Source organism: Prinia subflava, chromosome 11, assembly GCF_021018805.1.
Source record: "Prinia subflava isolate CZ2003 ecotype Zambia chromosome 11, Cam_Psub_1.2, whole genome shotgun sequence".
NCBI classification, from domain to species: domain Eukaryota; kingdom Metazoa; phylum Chordata; class Aves; order Passeriformes; family Cisticolidae; genus Prinia; species Prinia subflava.
Window position 1 is genome coordinate 4,587,001 of NC_086257.1, and position 20,368 is coordinate 4,607,368.

The 20,368-nt window shown below is 44.9% G+C and overlaps 1 protein-coding gene across 1 annotated transcript in view; it reads left to right on the forward strand.

The window, feature by feature from the left end:
* PAK2 (p21 (RAC1) activated kinase 2) overlaps positions 1-16,933 on the forward strand; it is a 41,938-nt gene extending 25,005 nt beyond the window's left edge. The window contains exons 3-15 of the mRNA XM_063408721.1: positions 691-791; positions 1,260-1,410; positions 1,988-2,019; positions 2,366-2,473; positions 3,731-3,863; positions 4,315-4,378; positions 4,827-4,875; positions 6,745-6,857; positions 7,002-7,119; positions 8,987-9,086; positions 11,553-11,749; positions 12,408-12,545; positions 13,443-16,933. Of these exons, the coding sequence (XP_063264791.1) occupies positions 691-791; positions 1,260-1,410; positions 1,988-2,019; positions 2,366-2,473; positions 3,731-3,863; positions 4,315-4,378; positions 4,827-4,875; positions 6,745-6,857; positions 7,002-7,119; positions 8,987-9,086; positions 11,553-11,749; positions 12,408-12,545; positions 13,443-13,529 (1,391 nt within the window). The 3' untranslated portion in view covers positions 13,530-16,933. The remainder of the gene's footprint in view (positions 1-690; positions 792-1,259; positions 1,411-1,987; positions 2,020-2,365; positions 2,474-3,730; positions 3,864-4,314; positions 4,379-4,826; positions 4,876-6,744; positions 6,858-7,001; positions 7,120-8,986; positions 9,087-11,552; positions 11,750-12,407; positions 12,546-13,442) is intronic.
* The last annotated feature ends 3,435 nt before the right edge of the window (positions 16,934-20,368 follow it).

Genomic DNA, 20,368 nt, shown 5'->3' on the forward strand with positions numbered 1-20,368 from the left:
CCAAAACAAACAAACAAAAATTCGAAGCCCCAGGTGTTAGAAAATATCTTATAAATTCAATTGAGTCTAGGTTGGTTTGTGCACGTGGTCCTTGTAATTACTTATTCCTGCTTCTGGTACTTATTATGCTTTCCCCCCTCCCTTCTCTTTTAATTTAAATTAGGTAATTGCTCTGAGGCTATAAACTCTTATCTTCATCACAGGAAGTCCTATTTTGCATTAATTACCTTGAATTGCAGCAGTGAGTTTTAAGTGTCTTTAGGGTGAACTTGAGGTTGAAGTTGTCTTTTCTGCTGTTCTTAATCTATATTAAAATGTCCTTTTTTGCATTGTAAACATTTAATATGTCTAGAATTTATGTGTTCAACAGAGCACTCTGGTGTTCTTAGTCTCTTTTTTCTTGCTGCCATAGTATAAATTATTTGAATGGAACAAAGTTCTTGGAATCACAGAATCCCAGCATGGTTTGGGTTGGAAGGGACCTTAAAGCCGATCCAGTTCCACCCCCTGCCTTGGACAGGGACACCTCCCACTGTCCCAGGTGGCTCCAAGCTCTGTCCAGCCTGGCCCTGGACATTTCCAGGGATCCAGGGGCAGCCACAGCTTCTCTGGGCAACCTGTGCCAAGCCTCACTATCCTCACAGGGAAGAATTTCTTTCTGACATTGAGATCTTTGAATGTCTTTTTCAGGAAGCAAGAAGAAGGAAAAGGAAAGGCCAGAAATCTCCCCACCATCAGATTTTGAACATACCATCCATGTTGGCTTTGATGCTGTTACTGGAGAATTCACTGTGAGTATTCCTGCTCAGGAAACACCACGGGTCAGTGCTGCAGTGAAGCCAGGGCAGAGCTTTAGAATAAAAGTGCGAGTTAGTCTTTGTTTCTACCAAAGAACTATTCTTCCTGTGTGTTTGTACAGCACTCTGTGACCTGTTAGTGCTTCTGCAGTGCCAGTGTCACATCTGATGCTTTGTGTCACCTGGGAGAGCCGTCCCTAACAAACCCTCTTCAGTTTGCTTTCTTTAGTGGGCAACCGTGGATCTGTTGAGGGTTTTTGTGTCCCCACTCCTCACGTCTGGCCCAGCATACCTGGAGGAGTTGTGTCCTGTGATCTGTGTTCTCACCTTTGGCTCCCCATCCTACTCGCTCATGTACTTAAGGCTGTGCATGTTAGGCTTTTATAGAGAGAAGAAATTTGTTTTGCTTTTTAAAAACCTTTTAAATATAAAAAAATTGCTTAAAATCCCCTGTTTTTTCAGGGAATGCCAGAACAATGGGCTCGGTTACTTCAGACCTCAAATATCACCAAGCTAGAACAGAAGAAAAACCCCCAGGCGGTACTAGATGTGCTGAAATTCTACGACTCAAAAGACACAGCAAAACAGAAATATCTGAGTTTTTCTGCTCCAGGTGAGAGCCAAGTGTGCACAACACTGGGGTTGGGTATTTGCAGCACAGTCTTCCTCTCTGTAAGAATGATAAATCAAGTTCAAGTGCTAAAATCAAGGTGCATTTCAACGAGGCACAAATATACAAAGATGGATTTAAAACTGACTGGAAACTGGCGTTGTCCAGTTAATTTCCTGTTTTAAGTGGAGAGGGGAAGAGAGGGAACTGGATCATACAGAGTAGCAGCCAAAATGAGCTTGAATGGGCTGTGTTTATCAAGCTGGGGCTCTGGGACTGGGATGAACTGGTTTTGTGCTGGAGGCCTTGCCCCTCACAGCTGTCTCTGAACTTGTTGTCACCAGCTGGTGACATCAGCACTGCAGAATAATTTGTGACTCACAGATGGAGACCTGTGTTTGGGGGCTGAGAGAAGGACTCTCCCACAATCAGGTGCAGTTTTAACTGGTTTTCTTCCAAATTCTTTCTGAAAGTAGCTTAGTAATAAAGCTTTGTAATATTCTTACCCTGTACTCGTCAAACTTCACTTTTTATTACTTTTTTTCTGATGATTTTATGTATTCTGTTATTTTCTGTTTAGAAAAAGATGGCTTCCCTTCAGGAACACCAACGGTGAGTGTTTACTGTTATTTGGATATTCTGTGGTGCATACGAGTTCAGGTCTTCTGGACTTGTTATGTCCTGAATATTGAAGTATTAAACTATATAAAGATTAAAAGTATAAAAATTAGGATATTTTGTGGAATAGAAACATAAATTTGGGTGGTCAGTCATGTACTTCACTGCAGCAACAGTGCTTGAGTCTCATAATAAAATGTAATAACTAAAGGATAGACTGAGTGGTTTAAGTTATTTTCTTTTGACATGGGTAAGAATTATCTCTTAACATGAAGTCTTTTAATACTGTGGGAGAGACAATTTGCTTACCTGTCTTTTTTAAACTTTGGTAAAACTGTAGACCAATGCCAAAGGTTCAGAACCGTCGACAGCTGTGGCTGATGATGATGAGGATGATGAAGAGGCTCCTCCTCCTGTGATTGCTCCCCGGCCAGATCACACAAAATCGGTGAGCAGCTGTAAAACTGACACACCTGCATTCCTCAGCATTGCAGAAATGCTGACAAATGAAAAATGCTTTTTAGGGAAGTGTTTTATTTGGGCAATAAGCTGCTGCAAGGTTTTAGAGCAAAGTTCTGTTTTATGAATTTGCTGAGAAAATACCTAATTTCTGAATGTCAGTTGGATTAGAAGCCCTGTAGTTAATAGAATCATAGGATCACTTAGGTTGGAAAAGACCTCTCAGATAATTGAAATTTGTTGATTTCTTTGTCAGCTTGTGTTGAAGACATCCAGTTATGCTTATCCTTGTGAGGAGGATTCGGATTCTTATTCCTAAATAAAACCTCTAGGCCGTTTGTGTAACTTTGCACAGCATGGTGGTAGAGGTGTAATGTATTTGCTTTCTTTGATTTGATTGGGTTGCAGTGTGGTAGCACCTCCAAGTACAACCCCTAAACCTCAAACAATTCAAATTTTAGGTTTGAAAGCTTATTTCATCACAAAGTCAGCAGCACTACAGGAACAGTGAAATGCTTGAGAAGTTGTTCATTAAGTTTTAGGCCTTACCTACACACCTTGGTAATGGTGTCTTAGGGATCCCACTTATTCCAGCTCCTTCTTTTGGCTGTGGAAGCTGTACATTTTGCATCTCTCTTGCCCACTTTTTCCAGGAGTGCAAATGTGAATTATGTTTATTTGTTTAGGGATATTGCTTTATGATTTCCCACTCTTGGGCTTTAGACATATAAAAGGTGAGAGGTCCACAGCTGGATATTTCTGGAGTAGCTGTATGTATCTGTGAACAGCTTAGGAGGAAATTAAATAAAGCTGCAAGAAATTAAATCCCTTTAAAAAAACCTTAAATTGGGGACAACTGGGAAATACTTGAGAATCTCATCCTTCTTTTTGTGGCAATCAAGCATCTTTTTCCTTTAGATCTTAGTAGAAGTTGATCTCACTATTAAATAGTGGTTTCTGCTCTGTTAGCTAGTATGGGTTATAAAGAATAAGCAGATGAAAATTGAGAAGCCCACAGTGGAATCTCGTAGCATCCTCTCTGTTCAGGAGGTGCCTGGATCTCCTTCAGAGCTCAGTAATGTTGCCAGCATCTTGTTTTTGTGGAGCTTTAACGTGTGTCAGGTCTAATTTCTGCCTCACCCCTGTTATAGAATGGTGCCTGGGGATCTTTGCAGAGCTGTGGTGGGTTTGAGCTGGAGGTCAGTGCTGGCAGAGCAGGTGCTCAGGTCTCTGCTCTCCCTTCCAGATTTACACCCGCTCCGTCATCGACCCCATCCCTGCCCCGGCCGGCGACCCCTGCGCCGACAGCGCCTCCAAAGCGGGCGACAAGCAGAAGAAGAAAACCAAGATGTCAGATGAAGACATCATGGAAAAACTACGTAAGTGCCTTCATTGCAGAGCAGCAAAGGCTTCAGGGCTGGGGGAGGACTGTCAGAGTCCTGCCCTCACCCTTGCTGTGTGTGCAGAGCTTGGGTAGCTCTGTGCCCAGCACGGCTGAGGCGCTGCGCTGCCTCGGCTGGTTTGTGATGCTGTGGGGGCAAAACAGGGATGGAACAGGTCTGGGTTTGGATCATGCATGCACATCACAGTGGCACAACTGAACTTCAACCAAACCATAGTAACATGAAAGAGTTTCTGCTGTTGCTTGTCCTGTACCTATCTTGATGATGATTTTTTCACTGTGTTAGTGTTCCCCTGAAGCTTTGGCTGTTGCTGCAGCAGCTTTGCTACTTGAGCTGACCCACTCTTGGGCCTGTCTTGGCCAGGCCAGCCCTGTTATTGGGGGCAGTGGGATTGGACTGACATTTTGATTGTTTATTTTGCTTTCAGGCACTATTGTAAGCATAGGAGATCCCAAGAAAAAATACACCAGATATGAAAAAATTGGGCAGGGGTAAGTATGACCTCAACTTTTATTCCCAGTGGGGCAGTGTTAGCATCAGGGTGCTGTTCTCTGCCTCACACCACTTACAGTGCAGGCAGAGATGTTGGCTGCACTGAGCAGTGATAATTCACAGAATCCCACCCTAGTTAGGGTGGGGAGGGACCTTAAGAGACCACCCCTGAAGTCCCACTCCCTGCCATGGGCAAGGAGAGCTTCCACTATCCCAGGTTGCTCCAAACCCCATCCAGCCTGGCCTTGGACACTGCCAGGGGAGAGGCAGCCATGACCTCTCTGGGCAGCAAACAGTAAAGTAAATAAACAGTGAAGGCATCACACAGTGGTGGAAATTTTGAATTGAGAACTGAAACAGTTTTGTGTTTGTGACTTGGCTGTACAGGTGTGTGTGTGTTACACAGGGAGATGCAACTTGCTGAAACATTTTTCTTTCTCTTCACAGGGCATCAGGTACAGTTTTCACAGCTATTGATGTGGCAACAGGGCAGGAGGTAAGATTCCTGTGTTCATTTTTTGTTTAAATGTTCTTCTCTTGGTGGCCAGAGTGATATGACTGATTTCCTTCAGTGGCTCCCTTCACTGCTATCACCTCTCAGATCTGTTTGTCAGAGTTGTAACAGTGCCTTCTTCTGTAGTAATCAGATGATGAAAGCTGAAACCAGAGATTTGTCTTTCCTGTGAAAAGCAGAGGGAGTGAGGTGTTCCAGAAGTGAGTTTGGAAAATGGTTTATCCTTCAAGAATTGCAGGCATTGTTGTTTTATGTTTTCAGAAATAAAATTTTGTTTAGTCTTTGCACGCTTGGCTGTGTCTGTCTCTAGGGAAGCAGCTTGTCTCATGTTGCAGTCAGAATGTCCTCTCCATGTCCTACTCTTTGCTTTTATCCCTTGTTTTCTGCAGTGAAATTGGTGGCATCAGCAATACTCTGCATGTTTGTCATCCAGTGGCAGTATCTTGAGAGACAACCCAGAGGGCTCCTGGGACTCAGATTTTAGGAATTATTTGTCTCTGTTTAACTTCAGATTCCCTTAATTTTCTTTTAATGTTTTTATTTAAGTTATTTCCTACATTTTCCTTTGAATTAGGCATTCTTTAGGTCACTGATAAGTAAATGCCCTTTCAGCAGTAACCATATTCAGTAGCCCTGCAGTGGAGCACTACATCTTGATTAAACATGAGCCTTGCCATCATCTCAGGGTCTCTTAGCTTGCTCTCTACACACTGCAGTATTTCATGTCCTCTTACTGATTACAGAGTGAATTTTGGGGTCCAGGGCCTTTCTTTGACCTGCTCTGCACTTCCCCAGGCAGCTGATGGCTTGCAGCCTTCATGCAGTGCTCAAATTTCCTCTGCTTAATGCCTGAAGGTACAGTTAGGTTTGTTTATCAGTAAGAGGAGCACTCTTAGAGCTACACAGTGACAGGAGGGAACAGACAAAAATTGCTGTAAGGGAAATTCAAGTTAGATATTAGAAATTCTTTCCCTCTCAGGCAGGATGATTGGGCATGGCACAGGAGCTCAGGAGGGGTTGTGGAGTATCTGCTCATTGAGGTCTCCATTCCAGACTCCCACAAAACCCTCAGCAACCTGCTCCACCTCCAAGCAGTTATTTTGTCACTCTGTGCTGCAGAGTGATGAGAATTTCTTCTGTTAATGTCCTTGGCAAGATAATAACAATCATTTCTACAGGATTATGTTGGTTCTTGTGTTTGGTTTTGGAGTTAATCCAGGTTGTCTTGAACTCCAAACTGCCCCCTCAGAGTGTTGGAGTTAACAGAGCCAGGATGATCCTTCTCCATTGAAAACTCTGTAGTACTTGTCCTTGTTAGCTTATTTCCTGGGTGAGGTGGGCCTTTATCTTCCCTTTTCTCTCTTGGATAGTTCATTGAGTTAATGGCTTTGAGAGGAATTCCCTCTGCCTCCCAGCATTCCTTATACCCAAACACCAGTTTGGTCAGAATAAAGAACAACAAATTGCCTCACCATGCACTCAAAGGGTCAAATTTTCTCTCTGAGTTGCTACAGGATTCTCTTCTGCTTCAGGCCTGTGGATAAGGAATTGAGTGAATATCTTTCTATCTCCTGAATGCCCTTTGCTGTCTGGTGTGGCTTCTCTTACTGCTTGTGGATCCTGTCAGCTGCAAGAGGATGATGTTGGCTATGGGTGCAAGTTGTGTGCTGATCAAGCTGAATTCTTTTAAGTTGTATGCTGGTAAAAAAAAAACCAACTTGCCAGCCACGAACTGTTCTAAACTCCTTTAATCTTGTTACAGGATTCCTTCTGCCTTTTCTCTGTATTAAGAGTGACTGAAAGGTTTGGGAACTGAGTTTTGAGACTGCTGTTTTATTTTGCCCTATTCAGGTGGCTATTAAACAGATCAATTTGCAGAAACAGCCCAAGAAGGAGCTGATAATTAATGAGATCTTGGTAATGAAGGAATTAAAGAATCCCAACATAGTCAACTTCCTGGACAGGTAAATGCAGCTGATTCCTCATCCCAAGGGGTATCCCTTGCACAGCCCTGCTCTTCCTCTTCCCAAGGGTCTTGGAAGCAGATGAGGCTGTGTGTACTGTCACCCTGATGGCACAGGGACATGCTTTTGGTTTTCTCTTTGCAGTTACCTCGTAGGGGATGAATTGTTTGTGGTGATGGAGTATCTGGCTGGAGGCTCTCTCACAGATGTGGTCACAGAGACGTGTATGGATGAGGCACAGATCGCTGCTGTCTGCAGAGAGGTGAGTGTGGAGGGGCTCCCTCTCTGTTCCCCTGATTTTTGTGACATGCTCAGGTTAGCACTAATTGCCACAATTGTTGCTGAAGCTGTTGAGTAAAGAATAAATGGTACCATGAGCAGAAATCAGTATTAAAATTGCAGAAAGCGACAAAATTAGGTTAACTCAGAAAACTGGGGCTTTGCAAGTTGTAACACGAAAGAGCTACAGTGGTTTTTGAGGTGGGTGTTTGAGAATGTTTGATAATAGAGCAAATAAAGTCTGTGGGTTTGGTACCTGGGGTGCCTCATCTTGCTGACAGTGTTAACAGAAAGTTATGAATAATGTGGATTATTATTAACAGATTATTATGAATAAAGTTCAAGGAGAAGCAATAGAGCAGTTAAGCAGCTGGAAGGAATGGCTTTTTTAACTTGGACTAACAAAGAACATTCAGAGGCACTAAGAAAAAAAAATCTGCATATTCAAGTATGGGTAGTATAGAAAGGAGAAAAAAAAAAGAAAAAGAAAAAACTCCTGAAAGCTTTGAAGTGTTTTCCAGAAGGAGGAAAGGGGAATGGTGTTTGCTCACAGTTTGGAAGTGAATCTGCTGAAACAGGAGGACTTTAACAAATGTATACTAAAATAAAGCTGAACGGAATGCAGACTATCCCTTTCCCACTTCAGTCATTCCCAATTCAGTCATAGTGTGTGACATCTGTAGTTCTGTGCCAGTTAAGCTTGCTTTATGGATTTCTCAGGAAAATAATGTTTCAGAAGGTTGTAGTTGGGATAACTTCGAGGTTGCAGTAAGATTTCAAATGAAAGTGTTAAAAGCAGCTGATACCACAGCTTATCAGTGGTTTCTGCCCTGAGCAAGTGCCAGTATCCAGCTCAGGCTTGATTTTATCCTGGCAAAAGGAGAATTCTGTTATCTGCTGTGCAGGAGAAACGGAGGCTTTTTAAAAGCCCATCTGACTCCATCAGCATGATGAGTGTTTCTGTGACTCACCCCAAGGGAGGGGAGGGAAAGCAAACTTGCACAGTAACGTGTATGGACAGGGAATGGTTTCCAGAGAAACCAGAGCTGGGAGCAGAGAACCAAAAGAGTAACTATTTACTGTGACAGTAATGAACTTGTCTGAGGAAGAAATCAAATACTGAACTATTGTACTTCATCAAAACTCTGCTGCCCAGTGTTCTAGGTACATTCAGTTTTGTAAATCAGTGTCACTTTGCTAAAGCAAACCAAAATAAAAAAAACCCCAAACTCAGTGGGGACATCTGTGCCAGGCTGCAAATGGCAAATGTTCTGTTTAGATAGAAGAGAAAAATCTGGCTTTTGTTCTTTCGCCTTTTATTCTCAAATAACAAAAGTAAATTTCAATATGGTTTTGGGCAGAAACTTAGTGTGAAAGGTTTTCATCTGAAAACAATGCAAACCAGTATTAGTGCCTTCCAGAATGAAGATGTTTTACAGCCTTCGCTGGAGAAGTTGGGTGGATGTTGGGCATGAAGCCTCACCAGTTCTTCTTGCTGAGACCTCAGCCTGAAAAGCTCTCACTTAATCCTTTATGGTTCCACTGCAGAATCTGTGGGATGTACCAAAATCAACATCAGGGATTTCTTAGAGCATCATCTTGGGTGATGAGCAGTTTAAAGGATGCCTTTGTTAAGATAGGGAAACTCCACAGTGAAAGGATTTTTGACCTCCTGAAATCTGGAGTGTATTTTTTAGCCCAAGAGCTTCCTCTGCTGGTTATTTTCAATAATACCTATCTGTCCTTGCACTCAGAGCTGGCTGAGGGTGTGAGCATGGCTTTGAATGTGTTTCCACATACAACAGTTCTGTTTCTGGATGCTGAATATTGTTTTTTTCTCTCCTGTCCAGTGTTTGCAAGCGCTTGAGTTCCTCCATGCCAACCAGGTCATCCACAGGGACATAAAGAGTGACAATGTGCTGTTAGGAATGGATGGATCAGTTAAATTAAGTGAGTAGCAGACAATTGTTTCATGTTCTCTTTTCCCTTTTCCAGGAATCTCTGGCTTGGAGTATGTAAATCAGTAAAAGGAGAAATTGGCAGGGAAATTTGAGGTGGTTTTTATTGACTATGAGTAACAGAAATCAATTCTGTTATAAAATATGTATCAGACAGCAGGTGCTGATGCTCTGGGGGCCCTCACATTGGGGCTGTGAACGTGGTGGCCCGGAAGGATGTTGAAGCAAACCTGTGGCCCCATGAATACGTTGGTAAATAGGAAGGAACTGGCACAGACAGTGAAGCAAAATGGGAATGATTGCAAGAGCAAAGTTGCAGCAAACTGCAGTGACTTTGTTAGGATGCCAGGACTTGATATTAATGCTTTACCCCATTCCTGAAAAGGCCACTAACAAGAAAATTAAGCATTGTTGATCATTTATTGCAGTCTAGTCTTAACCTTTTCTTGGACTGGAAGTGTAACACTTTTATTAATATAATCATGACAAAACAAACTACTTGCTTTTGGGGTAATGGTTATCCATGCATGGGCTTGTACAGTAAATCCTTTGCTGGTGTGTGTAAATAAAGGTGATGTGAAAGCACTGGTAGCTCCAGGACTGTTGAGAAAGAGGTGCATTATCTGCCTTTCTTGTATGTAGGAATGTACAAAACATATAACAATCAAAGAGTTAAGGCAAAAAGGTGTGAAGCAAAAAGTGTTTTTAGTAGGAATTTGGAGTGCCATGAAGATGTGTCTTAGCAGTACTCCTATTCTGGATGGTTTGCAGTCTCGTTTTATTTATGAGATGGAGTTTGGAGGAAGATTACAAGCAACCTGATTTGCATGCCAGCATTGCTGGATGTGCTGCTGACTTCCAGAGGGGATTTTTTTTAAGGATATGATGTGTCTGTGCACCAACTGTGGATTCAGAGGCTGAAGAGAAGTGGACAGTTACAACAGAGGATGTGGCTGAGAAGAGTTAGCTGGAGAAGGATGAAAATTGCAAAAGAGGTGTGGAAAAGGATCAAAATTGCAAAGCAAAGTAGCCAAAGGACAGAGCAGCTGAGTCAAAATCATCATGCCAGCAGATTGGGGGAGGATGAGGAGGAAGGAGACACAGGAGAAGACAGGAGTCAGCTGCAAAAATTCCCTGTGTGAGGGGGAGGTGGAGTAATCAGTGCTGAGCCAGCTCTTCTGGGGCTGTGTGATTATATTGCTTCAGCAAAAGTTGAGGGTGGGAGAAGCTGCACCTTCTTTTTGAACTCTTGCCCTTCTCTGAGGGAGTCTGGTGACAGGACAGGTGCCACCACTGCAGCTGCACATGCTACTGGTGGGTGAAACTGGATTCCAGCCTCTCTTCTTCCTCTGTGCTGGTGGCTGGTGCTGGAGGCCTGGCTGGGAGCTCAGGAGAACACACTGCAGCTGCTTCCCTGGGCTGGTCATGGAAATGGGCCGTGCTGGGAGGTGACTGACACCTTGATAAGGCCAAAAAATGCAGGAGGAACTTGGTGACTCCTATAGGTTTGGTTTTGGGTTTTTTTTTAAGGCAGCATCTTGACTGTCAGGGTGGGGTAGTTCTGTGTTAAATGGTCTTGGTACAGCTTGGCTCTTTCCTTAGCACTGCTTGGCATAACACTTCCAAAATCACCCTGGAATTTAAATTTCTCTCTCTCTTCTCTCCCTCTCTCTCTCTCTTTCTCTAACTTAGTGTCAATGATAAAGTAATATGTCTCCTGCCTTAACTGTGTTCTTATTGATGCTTTACATGCCTGGGAAGTGGGAGTGCTGCAGCTGGATAAAGTAACATGATGGGACATGCATTGCTGCTGCACCTGAAGGCTATAGGAATAGGTGACTTTTCTTGTTTTCTTGAGTGTGGTTGTTCTCTTTGGTAGTTACCTTGTGGAAAGGTTTGTTTGTCCAGGTTCCTGCTGCTGAGTGGGGTAGCACTGCACTTCCCTGGAGCCTTGTTTCCATGTCTGTCGGCTGTAGTACCTGTATAGATGGCCAGAGTGCTGTGAAATGTTGACCTCAGTAGCTGCACAAGTACAATCTGTTTAGCAGGGCAGAAGCCATGGATTGTGGATGGATTTCTTCTAGTTCAGGCTGTGTAACACACCACACGCAGAACACGCTGCCTGTGTTCTGCCTGATTGCTTAGTTTGGCTGTTAGCATTCTAGAACTCCTGAAGGACTGGGCAAAACACCATTCTTCTACAGGGTAATTCTCGTTTCCAGAGGACAAAAGCTTTGTCTTCACTCCATGGAATTCTGCCCTGCTTAACCACCTTCAGGTTTTGTATTTTCATTGCACGTTGGCTTTTTTAAAACGGAGAATGTAGTGGGGGAGGAAAGAAGAAACTGCCCCCAAACCCCTCTCAATGAAATGTGTGTGTAGCAATAGAGAAGTCTTGTAGGAGAGCCACTTCTTGGGGTGCTCCAGTTTAACCTCTCAAACTTGTGTTGTCCTGCAGCCGACTTTGGGTTCTGTGCCCAGATCACCCCTGAGCAGAGCAAGCGCAGCACCATGGTGGGAACCCCGTACTGGATGGCCCCCGAGGTGGTGACACGGAAAGCCTATGGCCCCAAGGTGGACATCTGGTCCCTGGGCATCATGGCCATTGAGATGGTGGAAGGAGAGCCCCCATACCTCAACGAGAACCCCCTGAGGGTAAGAAGCCCTGGTGTTGCTGGAACTAGGTGTTCACCGCTGTCTGAAATTCATTAATTGCATCTGCATTAAAAAGAAAGTGAAATGAAAAAACCATCAAGCTTCAGCAGTGCAAGAAAATTCCTCCAGAGGAGGAAAGCTGTCTTGAATTTGCAGTCAGCCTTACCCTGGAAGTGTCCAAGGCCATGTTGGATGGGGCTTGGAATAACCTCGTTTAGTTGAAGGTGACTCTGCTCAAGGCAGGGAGGTAGAACAAGATGGGCTTTAAGGTCCATTTCAGCCTAAACCAGTCTGGGATTCTGTGATGGTACTTAGAAGATTTACCTGCCTGTAACTGAAACACAGCACTTCGACCTAGGCCTCTGGGATAGTTTAGGGAAAGTAAACCCAAGATATTTTGGAAAGTGCTGCTGTGTCACCAACTGATATTTTCTTTGCTAAAGTCAGTATCTGTTGCCAAAAGATCTTGAACATTATTTTGCCACTAGCAAGAATAGGTCATGACTGCCTACAGATGTCACATTTTTACAGTTCTAACCTCTGAAGTTGAGGAGAAGTAGGCTGCAGAGCCCTCTCATCTGAGGACCTGGCACGAGGCAGGTCAGTTTGGCATCTTTTAAAGCTTGGTTTTGATTATACCTTACTCTTCATTTTACAGGCTTTATATTTGATAGCAACTAATGGCACACCAGAACTCCAGAACCCCGAGAAACTGTCCCCAATATTCCGGGATTTCTTGAACCGATGTTTGGAGATGGACGTGGAGAAAAGAGGATCAGCCAAAGAATTGCTACAGGTGAGACTCAGCTTCTGCTCACAGTGTGAGGCCCACAGTCAGGTCAGCCTGTGATGAACCACAGACTGGCACTCTTTCTATTTTTTTTTAATGTTTTTTCCTGAGAACTGTTGTGAGAGCAGTTGATAGGAAAGATTTATAAGATACTCCAAAGTTATTCCATCATAATCTGTGATTTCACTCTGCCACTGCTAAAGCATCCAGCAGTTTAGGGACTCCCTTCAGAAGGTGGCCACTGATAGCATTTGCATTGCTTTTCATCCTTCCAGTTGCACACGTCCCCCTCAGAACTCCTGATAAAATAATCTGCTGGGCTGACATTGATGTTCAAGCCTTGAAAAGAGAAGTTTGCTTTCTCCCCCAAGGGTTCTACCCTACAGGCTGAGCAGCCATTGTGCCACCATTCCTCATTTTAGTTTTGATTTTAAGTACTTTCTGTGCACTGGGAAAAAGTTGTTTTGTTAAATGAGATCTGCCTGTAGGCAGCATTGTGTGAAGGAGTGAGAGAATCACTGATGCCATTCCTGGGGAGAGCAGGGATAGCTCTGAGGCAGATGGTGTAGAGGCTTTCCCACTAAAGCCAGCTGCTGCTTCTTAGCTTTCTCTGATTATTTCTTGTTTAGATCTTTGTTTTGCTCATTGCAAGTGCAGCTTCAATAGACACCTTTTGCAGAAACTGAGATATTCCAGGAGAAACTCCACTGGGCAAGGCAGTGTGATCCCAGCCAGCTTGGGATCCTTTTGTCCTTGTAACCATCTGGAAAAACACACGAAACCAGTCAGCAGTTAAAATGCAGAGTCATTGCTGCCTAGCTCCATGGAAACACGAGTCCTGCTGGAAACCAAACCTTTGAAAGTGTGTCTTTGACTGATTCCTTGTTTCTGTCTTCCTGGCAGCATCCCTTCTTGAAACTGGCCAAACCTCTGTCCAGCTTGACGCCACTGATCCTGGCAGCCAAAGAAGCAATGAAGAGTAACCGCTAACATCCTGCCACAGCCTTCTTCCTTTTTTGTTTGTTTGTATTTTACAAATCTTTATAATATATGAAATTGTTACACTTCGGGGGGGAGGGAAGGGGTTTTTGTGGGGGTGGGAAACGTCTGCAAAAGGGAAGAAACTCATCCAGAAGACACCCAGAATACATTGTGGCATCTCTAGAGATCCCTGTCTGGGGTCCAGAAGGAATTGAGGGCTGAATCACTGGCCTTTGTGGGGTTTTTTTATTCTGATTTTTGTTTCCCAGACAGCCCAGAAATACCACTTGCTGTGCCCGGGGCTTTAAGGGGTTTTAACGACTTCGCTGTAACAGCTCCCGTTGTACCCTCTGGGTACTTTCAATACTTGAATGACAGATTCAAGCTTTCAGAGAGCAGTACTAATTTTACCTGCTGATCTCTTTGCCTCTCCTCTTCCTCCCCTCTACCTGCAATCCCTGTGGGAAGCTCCCAGTGACCAGGTTCACAGCAGGTGTGGTGAATGTGAAGGTACATCTTGCCCCTCATTTCTTTTTCGGATTAGCTGTCGCTGTACTGTAGAATCAACAACTCGGTTACTTAAGGAATCACAATGTATGGAGATGGTTTTCACTTTTGAAGATCAATAAGGAGAGAGAGAGAGGGGGAAGAGAAGTATTCAGCTGTTTCTCATGCCTGTGCTGTGTGGACATTCTTTTTAATCAAAAATGTGGCCTCTTTGTAGAACCGTAATGGTCGGTCAGGTCTTTGGATGTGGGTTATAGATGTGTAGGTTGGGATCAGATACTTTATTTATGATCAAATGATCAGTTCTAGTCAGGGCAAGAAAAGATTCCAGCTGTCTTCCTGTCTGCTCTTTTTTCCCTGTTAGACTTGCTGGCCAGAAGCTTGAGGGATAATGTGCTTGGTGCAGTGGGTGGTTCACAAACATGTATCTGTGCTCTGACTTGGGCTTTGGAAGTTATGCTGGTGCCTTTGACTTTTTTTATTTTACTTTTCCCTTCTTTGTATCAAATACATTTTTGTATATGTTGTAATTTCCCCCTTCTTCCCCCCGCCAAGCAAATAATGCATCAACCTTTGGAGGTGTCAGAGTTTAAAGTATTAGAGCTATTTTTTTCCAGTTTTGTATGTGCTCCATTTGTACTAATGAAAACAGAAGAACAAATAACCAGACCTGAGGACACTGACAATACAGGATTTTGGCAACGTGATCTCAACAGATGCTGGTGAACACCTGGAGATGCCGAAGTTGTGAGATGAAGCAGAGGGGAAGCAGTGCTGCCAGACCATCGTGGGGCCTGTTGGACTGGCTGGTGTCACTCTGATCCTTGTCACCAAGGACGTTGTGCTTGCCAGGATGGCTGCAGCCAACCCTTCAACGCTACAAAAAGTGCCTCCTTCTGAAGGACAGCGACAGCCCGAGCTGTTGAGTTCTTGGGGTGTTGCCAGGGATGAGTTTAACAGAGTCTGTGCCCCTTCTAATCCTACAGCCTATGCATTTCAACCTCCCCAAGTGTTTAAGGAAGAGCCAAGTAGTGCCAATGTGCCAAATGAGTCTGTGAAAGGACAGCCATGACTTTAGTGGGATTGTATTGCGTTCCCAGTGGGGCAGGGCCTGGGACAGACAGAGCCAAGGTTGGGTGTGGACAGAGGACCCTGAATAAAAATTTTTGCACACTTTTCCGAACATTGCTGGCAGGGGATAGAAGGCATTTTCAGAGAATGACATTTGGGAACTGGTAGCCAAGGTATGACAAAACAAACTTCCAGGTGAGAGCAGCTGGGCAGGACAGCACAGGCACTTTGGGGGGATGGTGGAGGGGAGCAGGGCTGGGGTCTCAGCTCGTGGGGCTCATGTGGGGCCAGCAGGGTGCCTTGTTGGACAGGTTCAGCCTGTGTTCTGCTCCTGTGTGGTAGTTAAATCTATGTTGGGTTAATTATCTTAACTGCTCCTCACAGGGATAAATCTCCCTGGCTGTAAGTGTGAGAACAGTTATGGCTTTAAATTTTAAATTCAAGGAAGTGTCTCATGCCAGGTAAAGAAATCCAAGTGCATTTGCCTGGAAAAAAAGGTTTATTATGAGCCATGGACACTGTAGTCACCCTGGTTTGAGTGTGTCCTGGCTCCCTGGTCAAATGGAGCAGTGAGGAGGCTTGGCTGAAGAAAAAAACCTGTTGTACCAGTGGTTCCCTCTTTGTCCATTGCTGGCAATGGACTTGATGAAACTCCTTGTGCCAGAGTTAAACTGGGAGCTTTTCTTTCTTTCTTTTTTTTTGTTTTGTTGTTTTTTTTAATGGCACAATCTAGATAAATTTAGCTTTTTTAAATAGAAAACAAGAAATCATAAGTAATTTTAACTTATTAGTTCCCTTTTATTGATGAATGAGAACGGTTTCAATCATATGTTGCAAAATTTGTCCAATTTAGCTTAGGGGACAATTTCTGAAGATTCAGCCATCCTAATGCACAAAACCTGGCCCAATCCCAAGCTCCCAAATTGTGTGTGTGACCTGGATTGGTGTTCAGCTCCGAGGCTGGGAGGTGCCAGCATCTCCCAGGCCCCACCAGCAGCCGTTCTGTGGTGAGGTTTCCGTGGGGGTCAGAGGTGGGGCTGGCAGGAGAGGAGAGCCAGGGAAGGGTTTTTGTGCTGTGTTTTTGTGTCTGGAGGGTCGGGCATCGCTTTTCTGAGGGTGTCTGCAAGGTGGGGAGCTCCAAGGGCTGGGGTTTCCCTGGTGGGAGCAGAGTGGAGCCCCTGAGTGGGTGCAGGGCTGTCAGCTCTGCTGTGGCACTGGGGCAGGTGGAGAGCAGCCAGAGCTGGAGGAAATGATGGGAAGGGACCAGGGGCATCCCAACGTGGGGATTCCCCTGCATCCCTCTTGGGTGCCCACCCAAGATCCCTGTGAAGTGTCAGCTTGTGGCTGAGGTGTGAGTGTGCAGGGGGTGTGAGATTCCTGGGGTGTTGTTATCATAGAACAAACCGGAGTTCTTAGCAAAAACAACCATGGGAATGAGCACTTTGCCCTGCCTGAGGTGTTAATGAGACTAATTAGAGCCTTTCCCCCTGGCTCTCTGTGCAGGGAGGTGCAAAAGTTTGGCTACAGCAGATGGGTCCCCTTGTCAGAGGGGCTGGGGAGGGAGCAAAAACGTGATTAAGGGTCTCTCCAGCTGGAATTGAGTCAATAAATCTCTCTGTCCTGTTTTTCCCTCTGTTCCTTATGCTGTTGATGGGAATGGAAGTAGGTGCAAGCTTTCTTTTTATTTTTTTAACTGTCTTCAGATGTTAATGTTGCCTTTTGTGTAATTTAATCCCATTATGTTATTTAATTGTTACTGCAATATTAACTACTGTATTTGTTGACTTTGTTTAATAACTGTTCTTTCAGGGCTAGAAATAAACTTTTAAAAAACCTTTGGGTTTTTTTTCCCCCTTTTCCCTGTCATGACTTTGTACCTTTGAAGATCAGAGTATCTGAAGGAGTTCATGTGTTGGTGTTTTACTGAGATTTACAGCATAGATTTGTAACTAAGATTCTTAGGAATGCTTTAATGAAGGTGGGTATAATTTTATGCTCTACCAGCCTGTTTATTTTAAAGTTTTATTGCTCATTGGTGTCAGTACCAGCCTTGGGATCACCACAAGCTTTCCCTGCTGCCATGTGCTATTGGTGTATGGCTGTACCTCCCAGAAAACTCTGGATGGCTTTGAGAGGGAGGAGAGCAGCTCCAGAACAGCCTTTTCACCCTCTGTGGAAGAGATCCCTCACCTTCCATGCACAGGGAGCAAAGCAAAAGCCAGCCTGGCCCGTCCCAGCTGCATCTTCCCCTTCTGTTCTCCAGCGCTGGGGTGGGACTGGTGTGCCCAGTGACCTCTGGCGCTGTGGTGCTGATTCAGGAGCTGTTCCCAGCAGCTCTGCTTTGTTGTGCAGTGGGTTCCTGCCTGTAAATGTTCCAGCACAGGATCCAGGGGGCTGAGCTGTCCTGCTGCCTGCTGGGGCTGCTCTGCCACTGCTGGTCAGCGTTGGGCCGTGGGAGCGAGGGCACCGCGTGCCCACAGCTCTGCCAGGACTCGGGGTGAGATCCACGGTGCCTCTCCAAGGCTGCAGAGACACTTCTGTTTTGCACTGCACCTACAAAAGGGCTGTGGGATGTTGGCCTGCCAGTCCAGCCAAAGCCAAGGACAAGGAGGGATTTACTTTGGGGTTGAGTCTGGGTCAGTTGGCTCCGGATGAAGTTCCTGCCTCGGTTGTGAATGGCGAGGACTTGGCATGTCCTGTGTTTCCCCTGTGTTACTGGGCAAGGGGCTCTTCCCTTTTCTGCATGTTGTACAAGCTTTGCTCGTACACTGACAAGGGGAAATGAAGAAACCACTCACCTCCAGCAGCTGCTTCACCCAGACATGAGAATGCTGGTCGGCTCAGAGCCTGTCTCTTCAGGGTTATCAATTTGTTGTAGTATCTCTGTCTTTCTATATGATTGACTCTTTGTGCATTTAAACTGGTGTTCTCTAACACTGCATTTAAGTGATTTGGCATTTAATTTTTGGGGGAAAAGTGGACAGGAGGAGAAGGTGCTTAGTGGAACTCAGGACTGTTGGGATTTTGATACTTGAAGGAGAGCAGGGCTTTGGCTGATTTTGGCTTGCATGGCTGAAAGTTGCAGGTCCTTGGTAAATCCTCCCAAGCCTTGTGTGAACTTGCTCATCCCTTGCACGTACCTGCCTGAGACTAAATCCAAGAGCAGCCCCATTTTTTTTTTTAAATCAGCTTATTCAAGATTGGGTATCTAAAACATAGTTCTTGAAGGCAGTAAATTTGGGGGCAGCAGTTTCTCCCTTTCTGGGCTGCTGTTCAGCTGCAGTGAGTTACTGCAAAGCTGAGCACAGCTGTTTGGACTGCACCAGGAGCTGGTTAAAACCAGGGTGGGTGAAAAGTGAGGATCCTCAGCAGCAGCGTTTTTGTGGTGGTGCTTGAAGAGCATTGTTGGGTTTCAATGCAGTTCCCGTGGCTCCTGTGCTGGAGCACAGTGCTGTCCGTAGATCCCTGCTCCCAGGGATTTGTACAGCTGCATTTTTAATATAACTTTAATTTTGCTCTCTTTATTTTTAATAAAAACAGCTGTCCTCAGTTGTGTGAGAAAGCACCGTGAAAGTTTGCTGAGCTCAGCCAAACTCTGCTTGTTGCTCTCCAGATGTGGAGGAAGCAGGTTCTTCTAAGGTGTTTTCCCTGCTTTGAATCCAGCCTAAGGAAGGATTTCTTTTCCTGGAGGGTGAGAAATACCACCTAGTGAGAACGATGACTTTCTGTGACTTCTCTACCTGCAGCCTGTTCGGAGGGAGCAGGGCAGCACTGACACAACTCGTCGTGTCTTTCCCAACAAAGCAAAGGAATGTCCTGCAGCACATCCTCACTTAAAATCATGGAACCAGAAAGGTTGGAAAAGACCTTTAAGATCAAGACAAGTCCATCAAGATTTCAAATCCTCATTGACCTGAGTGTTGAAACAGGCTATTAGGGGACTAATGGTTTGCGTTTTTTAACGGGATTTTCCCAGTGGGAAGTTTGGGGTTGCTCATTCTCTTTCAGGGGCTTAACAAGCCCCCAGACTTCTGCTTTGGAGCTGTGCTGAGTCAGTGCAGAGGAGGGAAGAGCAGACAGGCCGTGTCAGGGCACGGATGTGTCTCAGTGCATGGATGTCTCAATGCACAGGCTGCACAGCCTGGTGTGTGCTGGAGGGCTCGTGAGCAGTGACTCCAACTGTGGATCAGTGGTGAAGACACTGATGGGACTCAGGGCAGCTCCTCCAGACATGCCCCCACCATGTGCAGGGCTGACCTTCCTCAGGACAGATGTCTTCTGGAATGCCTTGAGGTTTCTAGAGCCAAGGATGACCCATCTTTGTTATTTTTTCTTCTCACTGAATGCTTATTCTAAGGATTTGGGTCTTTTCACAAGGCACAGTTAACTCCTGGATCCCCTGGAGCCCTTTTCCCTGTCAGACCATGAGGGCAAACCTGCCCCAGTTCCTGCTGCCTTGTCACAGCAGCTGGGAACATGTGGCTGCTCCTGGAAAGCTCTAATCTACCTCCTGCCCAGTGAAACTTCCCTTAAATAACATTATAACTTTCTTTTTTTTTCTGTAGCTCTTTTTCTCTTAGCTCTTTTTCTGTTGCCTCTTTGAGGGTGAAAATAGTGAGGGGGCCAGGGTGGCTCTGCTCAGCTCTTGTGACCCTTCAGTGTTCTGGGGAGTGTTTATTGTGCTGAACTTTGGAAGAGCTGACGGGTTCCTGTCCCATGGCTAAACCCCCCCATTTAAATATCTGCATTTTAAGCTCTGAAAGCAAGTTTGGTTTAGAAAGACACTAATGTTCCAGCTGAGAAAAGGGGTTTTGATGAGAATATTGAATTTTTAGATAGTTTTGCTCCTAGAAGAACTAGCCCTGCAAAACTGCGTGGAGTCTGCTGTCAGCTCTAATACAAATGAGGGAATGAGCCCTGGCCTTGTTTAATCCCATAGTTATCCTTAGAATCAACAGCTCCCAGCTCCTCTCTCCAGCCTGGGTTAAATGTCCCACAACTGCAGGATGTGCCATGGGCAGAATTACAAGCAGTGGGTAGAAAATAGTTTTTAAACCTTGGAATGTTTATTTCCTAAGGCCTGACTCTTACAGTGATTGAGAAGAAGGGGAAAATTCATTTCTGGGGGAAAGAAAAGATGTTGGAATTTCTTTCCCAGTTTTACCAGTCTGTGTCCTGTAATTTGGTGGTTTTCTTCCAGGGACTGGATTCAAGCTGGGTCCTTGTGAGGTTTTGTTTCTAAAGAGAAAAACTCTACTGGTTTCTCTACT